The sequence below is a fragment of the Gossypium arboreum genome, chromosome 4 (assembly GCF_025698485.1).
Source record: "Gossypium arboreum isolate Shixiya-1 chromosome 4, ASM2569848v2, whole genome shotgun sequence".
In the NCBI taxonomy this organism is placed as follows: Eukaryota; Viridiplantae; Streptophyta; class Magnoliopsida; order Malvales; family Malvaceae; genus Gossypium; species Gossypium arboreum.
The window spans coordinates 106,309,774-106,316,962 of record NC_069073.1 but is presented as its reverse complement, the minus strand read 5'-3'; the positions used below and the strand labels follow the sequence as shown (position 1 = coordinate 106,316,962).

At 32.1% G+C, this 7,189-nt stretch overlaps 1 protein-coding gene across 1 annotated transcript; it reads left to right on the top strand.

Annotated features, from left to right (window-relative positions):
* Window positions 1-277: 277 nt before the first annotated feature.
* On the top strand, window positions 278-1,784 carry LOC108463491 (zinc finger protein 10-like). Its single transcript, XM_017763423.2, has one exon. The coding sequence runs from the start codon at window positions 657-659 to the stop codon at window positions 1,542-1,544; it is 888 nt and encodes a 295-aa protein (XP_017618912.1). The 5' UTR covers window positions 278-656; the 3' UTR covers window positions 1,545-1,784.
* Window positions 1,785-7,189: the final 5,405 nt, after the last annotated feature.

Below are 7,189 nucleotides of genomic sequence, written 5' to 3'. Positions count from 1 at the left end.
TAACCCATCAACATAATTTAATATATAATTCAAAGGTAGAAATTATTATATATACTTGAACTGAGACTAATTCTTTCATATAAAAGAGGAAGGTTATAATTAAGGATAATTATTGAAGAGATCTACAATTTCACAAATGGGATCATATATTCTTAAAAAATAAAAATAAAATAAATAAAACACATGTTAATTTTTAAATCTCTGCGTAAATTATAAAACTTCAACCCCAGTATCTCAAAGCAAATAAAATGATTTTGATATTGTGTCCAAAGATGACATCTAAGCATTAAATGTACCGTGTTGTCTTTCTTGCCAAGTTTCTCTAGGATTTCAGTCAGACGATCACAGTTTGTCTGTAAGCAGCTACATCCCAGAAGTAACTCCTCCTTATTCAGGACCCACAAACTTGTAAGTTTGCAACCCTATTCCCCACCCAAATAAGCAACAAGAGTAGCTAGACCATTAGCCATCAATTTATTCATTTTCCAAAGTATGTATAGATTCTGATTTTAACATGTAGTTTTAGGTCTTTAACCTTTATTAGACTTTCCTTCAATCTGTCTCCCAAGTCTAATCATCATCAGTTCCAGGCTTTTTATCTGTCGTTGCAGCTTGCCGGAAAGCTGTTGACTTCAGCTTCTTTAACTAAGAGTGCAATGAATCAAGCACGGTACTGGATGTGGACAAATAGGAAGCCTGGTTTGAGTTCCAATAATCTTCAACCCTCAACAAAGGCTTCATATGATGATTCATGGGAAGAGCAAGCTTTTGCAGAAGATACTGCTGGGTCTCTTGGAGGTTGTATATGGCCTCCAAGGTCTTATTCTTGCAGCTTTTGTGGCAGGGAATTCACATCAGCTCAAGCTCTAGGAGGTCACATGAATGTCCACAGGAGGGATAGAGCTCGGCTAAAGCAATCCCCGACTTCCCATGATGAAATCCTTCATCATGATCCTCAAAATAGTCCCAATCACATTCAAAAACCCTTTTTACCTGTGAGTTTCCAATACCAACCTGATGAAGTTTGTAACTTCGTTTATAACCCTAACCCTAATTCCAATCATGGGACTCCTCCATCACCTCCCTCAAATTCTAAAGACAGCTGTCCTGAACCAACTTTAGTCCCTCCTTTATCTTCAGAAACCGCTCAAGACCATTCCATGAAGTCCCCTAAAACATCCACAAAATCATGGTCAAACTTTGTTGAAGACAGATACTACCATTTCTCTGATCTATGGAATGAAGGAGAGAAGTGTCCAAGTATCCTAGAATCCGGATGTAGTGTTAAAGCAGATTATGTCCAAACGGATTTGTCTGTGTGCTTGAATCTGATTGTTCGACGAGGACGAACACCCCCTACTACTTCCGGTAGTAAAGAAGAGATCGGTTGCAAGAGAAAGAGAACTGATCATACACCGTTTTTACCGTTCTTACTGAAGCCGATTTCGATTGAAACACACCATCTCCAAGCAGCTGAGGTGTCTGAGCTTAGCCCTAGCTCAGATGATGATATAGACCTTGAGCTAAGGCTCGGCCCAAGGTAAAAAGTAGTTTGATCAGAAGATTATACTTAAATGGATACATATAATTTCTGGCCATTCTTAAATCATATGTTGTTTGTAACCTCATATATATTTGATATTTTTCCCTTCCCTCTGAATGTCTATTTGCTTTGAGTTTGATGGTGGATTAGCTCTCTCTGAATCTTATGAACTCACAGGTTGTAACAAAAATTACATATATATGAAAATATATCCTGTAGGAGAGGATAAGAACTTGAAAAATCTCCTTTCCTGATAGAAGAATATCATCACCATGCATATGATGTTAACTAATTGCTCTTGAAAGTATCGTAGATATACAGCGAATAGACTGTTTTATTCTTGGCCCCATCGATTGTGTTTATGAATATTTGTACTATATTTGCTTAATTCCGAAACCAAGGTCGACAATATCTATGCCTATCTCGGCCATATATAGTTTCAGCCCTTCTTGATTAAAACTTTTTTCTTAGTTGTAATGCTTTAGGGTTTTTCACTGGTCCGGTACGACACACACACATCTTTGTATGGAGTGAGAAAAGGGTACTGCATGGAATATGGTGAGGTAGCTAGGTCTTTTTTCTCATTCAGTACCTCACTGACACAGCATCAGAGATTTACATCCCTAGACTGATGAGCAGAGATGCATGGAATGGATATTGAAATCCGAAGGGCATGTAAAAGTCAGATACATAGCAACATGGATTCCCTTTTCTCTTGTTTTATTATATCGACATTATCATCATCATCTTTCAGATCTGGTATCCTCTCACATAACTCCATATACTTGTGTTATGTTTTTCCCCTTTCATCATTATTATACTTCTCCCTTTATAATCCTTCCAAATTTGGCACACCAACTCCGGGAATCATTCCAATTAAGTATTGCAAAAACGATATCAATATGTGCTGTTTCCTCTTTTTTTTTTTTTTTAATGTTGAGGAGAATATTATTATGCCACCATGACTTATAGCCGCTATCTACGCATCTTTTGTTCTTTCTTCTATTGTTTCTTTACAATAATATAATTAAGCCAGAGATAAAAAAAGATCAGTAGATATTGATATTCAGAAATTCATATTTATTGGATGTCAAGATTTATTAAATAAATCAAATAAAATTTTAACTATAACAGGTTTTTAGAATTTTATGTTTTTCTTTAATACAAAAATTCACTAAAAATATGTTGAACAATAAATAAGTACTGTAATAGTTAATTTGATTTCATTCCTAAAAACTTACATTTGAAATAAATTTTTCCTTAATTTCTATTAAAATAAACATTCAAATTATTATATTTAAATTTTATTTAAATTAATATAAAATATTATATAATCATTTAAAATTATGAGGAATTATGTTCAAATGTTGACACATTTGAAGGCAAAAAAAAAAAAATTGCTACTCTTGTGGCAGAAATAGTGGTCACAGCTTGATATATTGCTTTATTGTAATATTTATTTATTTTCAGAGTTATCAAATTTTAGAACAAAAGTACTAGTACATTTATTGTAAGGTTGTTTGGATGAATTAGAGCCTAGAACATGAAGACTAATTGAGTTGAAATTGAAGGCCTGGAAATTGGTTACTTGCGAAATAAGTAAAGTTACTTTTTATATGTTAAAATATGGAATTATAATGAAACACTTATAGAATTATTATCTTATACTGGTTTTTAACTTTACTTTATGAAAAGTGATTAAACTATGACTCTTATATAAGAAAAACTTAAATAGTATATAAACTTAAGTTTTGTTTAGGTTAAAGATAACACAAATTTGTTCAAGTTAGGAATGTTTTATGTGTGCATTGTTTTTGTAACAATCAAGAAAGTCTCTTGTATTCTAAAACTAAGCTTTCCAGGGAAAGTTTACTAGGAAAGTGATCTAGTCTTTATACAAAAATGAGGTCACTAAATTGGTGAGAATTAGACCAATGTTAGGACTTAAATCATTAGTTGTACTGTGAGAAAGATAATGGACCATCGCTTTGGACAGATCAAACTACATAAACAATATTAGTGTTCATCTTTATATTTTCGCGCTTTTAATTTCGTGACTAAAATTATAACCATAATTTTAAGCACTATTTTAACTACTACTTTTGTTTGTAAAGCAAATACCTTCATTTCTAGACAAATATTATATCTATTATTATGAAACAATATGATTATATTTAATATTTAATATTTATTAATTTATCAAATAATTTTATTATATAAATTCAAAGATTATACTGAAAATTCAGTAATTAATTTTATTAAATAACTCCTAAATTAATTCCTAAATTCATAATTTATAGCCGCATTTTGGCAGAGAAGTGCACATGGGCTAGAAATGCCGTTTATCTGTTCTATTGACAATGAGATGTTTAATTCACTACAGCAAAACAGGGTTTTAACGGTGTTTTTAGTGGCGTTTTTGGTAAAAACGCCGCAAATATTATACATTAGCGGCGTTTGAACCAAAACACCACTATAAGTCGTGAAATAGCGGCGTTTTCGGAAAAACGCCGCCAAAAGTTCGAGAATTAGTGGTGTTTTTCAAGAAACGCCGCCAAAAGTCTGAGAATTCGCGGCATTTTTCCAAAAACGCCGCCAAAAGTCTGAGCATTAGCGGCATTTTTAGAAAAACGCCGCCAAAAGTCTGAGCATTAGCGTTGGAAAAGCGCCGCTAAAAGTCTGAGCATTAGCGGCGTTGTTGGAAAAACGTCGCTAAAAGTCTGAGAATTAGCGGCGTTTTTGGGAAAACGCCGCTAAAAGTCTGAGCATTAGCGGCGTTTTCAAGTCTGAGTATTAGCGGCGTTTTTGGGAAAACGCCGCCAAAAGTCTGAGTATTCGCGGCGTTTTTGGGAAAACTCCGCCAAAAGTCTGAGCATTAGCGGCGTTTTTGGAGAAACGCCACTAAACGTCTTTTTTGAATTATATTTTCTTAGTTAAGTTTTAAGGTTTAGTTCTTATTTTTTGGGTTTACGGTTTAATATTTAAGGTTTAAGGTCTATGGTTTAGGGTTTAAAATTTAAAATGTTAATTTTATAGTTTAGGGTTTTGTTATTTTGGGTTTGAGGTTTAGTGTTTAGTGTTTAGTGTTTATGATCTTAATGTTTAGCGGTATTAAGGGTTTATGGGTTTAGGTTTAAGGGTTCATGGTTTATGTTTTTATGGTTTAGGGTTTAGGGGTTTAAGGGTTAGTGGTTCGGGGTTTAGTGTTTGTGATTTATAGTTTGTGGTTTAGGGTTAGGGGTTCATGGGTTTATGTTTTTTTTGCGATCTCTTCTCCCTCTCACACGTTCTTCTATTCTTTTTTCACGTTTTCTTCTTTTTCTTTTAATCTTTGATTTTCTTTTGCTGCTTCATTTCAATGTGTTGTTTTCGTCTCAATTGGAGTTCTACTCTTTTGCTTCTACTCCATTTCTTTTGTTGCGTATTACAATTTCGTCGACAGGAGTTTTCGGAATTGGTGGATTTGAGGCGTCGATCGTTTTTGGGTGTTTAAATCGTGAATTCAGGTATGAGTTTTGTAGCTCTTTAATTTTATTCTTGAATTATTGAATCAATTTTGTGAAATTCAGTAATTCCGTGTGTTCCGATGATTGTGTAATCGTAATCGTAATGTGGCTCTAGTTAGGGTGTGTTTCTGCACTATTAGAGTTTAAGGATCATTTGATGTTGAATTTCATGTTTTTCGGACTAATTATATTTTTAAATTATAATTTGTGTGGAAGCATTACTTAATATTGATTAAATTTAATTTTGGGTTTAGGGTTTAATATTTAAGGTTTAAGGTCTATGGTTTAGGGGTTTTATGATTGAAGGTTTAGGGTTTAGTATGTTAATGTTATGGTTTAGGGTTTGTTATCTTTGGTTTTTAGGGTTTACTACTATTTTAAATTTTGTTATTTAATTAGGGTTTAGTGTTTAAGGTTTAAGATCTTAGTGTTTAGCGGTATTAAGGTTTAAGGGTTAGGGTTAGGGTTAAGGTTTAAGGGATAGGGATAAGTTAAGGGTTTATGCATGGTTTGTGGTTTATGGTTTATGTTTAGGGTTTAGGCTAGGGTTTTTGTTTTATGGTTTCAGCTATATATATAGTTGATTATTATATTTTTGAACCAAAAAACCTTCCACGTGCGTTTAAAAAAATGTTAAATCTCATTTTTAATAGGAATGTAATTGTAAAATTAATTTTTTAATGATACTGGCATGAAAACTTACAAGGTAATCCACATAACATGATACTATTTTTTTATATGTTAAATTAAAAATTATATAATTCTTCAAAATTATCTTGTCTGCTTTTCAAGTGTTTCAAAAAATTAAAAATTATCTTGTCTGGTTTAGGGTGTAGTGTTTACGATTTTGTGGTTTAGTGTAGGTTTAGGCAGGTTTAGAGTATAGGGTTTAAGGTTGAGTGTTTGTGGTTTAGGGATTTAAGGATTTAGTATCTAGAATTTAGGGTTTAATGTTTATAAGGTTAGGGGTTTATGGTTTAGAGTTTAGGGTTTAAGATTTAGGGTTTAAGGTCTGATTTTGTGGAGAACGGTGCCGTTTTGCTCATTGTATTCTGATCCATCATCGAAGTGCTATCATGAATTATTTTCAAAAACTCATGCACTCTTTCATCATTTTCGAACTATTTTTTGACTAGTTTTTTATATTAATTAAAATACAATTTATTTGTAATTTAATAATTAAAATATTCAAAATGATTAATCACACGTTGAAAGAGTTTGGAACTAATAACATTGAAAAATATATGTTAAAAATGAAAAAATAAAATAAAATACTTTTAAATTAAATTTTTGGGTATATATATGACTGATTGTTTTAATTTATATAATAAATAATTTACTATATAATTGTAAAAGAGATAATTTTAAATTTAATATATTAAAAATATCATTATAGTTTAAGTTATTTAATAGATAGTAGATAAACTTTTTATATATTAAAATTTTAAAAAAAATGTAAAATGTAAAGTATTAGCGGCGTTTATATAAAAAACACCACAAAAGTGTTAGTAATGTAAAACAGCGTCGTTTTCTGTTTAAATTGTCATCCCATTAGCGGTGCTTTAGATAAAACGCCACTAAAGCTTAACAATCTGGCGTTTATCCTTAAAACGCCAAAAATTTTCATGTGAACGTCAAATGCGTTTTGTTACGGAAATTTATCCTTACCAAAATCCCTAAGTGAATTTTTACTATGTCATTTCCCCATTCATCGACTTTCTTCCCTAATTCCCCAACCCCAAATCCCTTTCCTTTTTCCCTATTTCATTTTCAGCATATCCTAACTCTTCTCCCAAGTGTTTCTTCCTATTTCTTCCCTAAGTGTTTTTATTCACGAATTCAGCTCCCCTTCTCCCAAATCCCTAACTCTTTTCCCTTTCCCATCGTCTCGCTTCCTCGAATTCATCTAGCTTTCAAGCTTCCAACTTTCCCCGAATCTCCAAGGCTGAAACCGACGTGGGTATGTTGTTTAATCTTATATTTTAACGTTAATATTAAAACCAATTTTAGTTCTCTTGTTGAATATTATTCATTGGATTGAAAGTTATTGTTTTGATTCGGGAATTGAGGTTTAATAAGAAATATTATATAAAACATAAGAGGTTTAATTTTGGAAAAGGAATTGGTTTTATGCTAATCT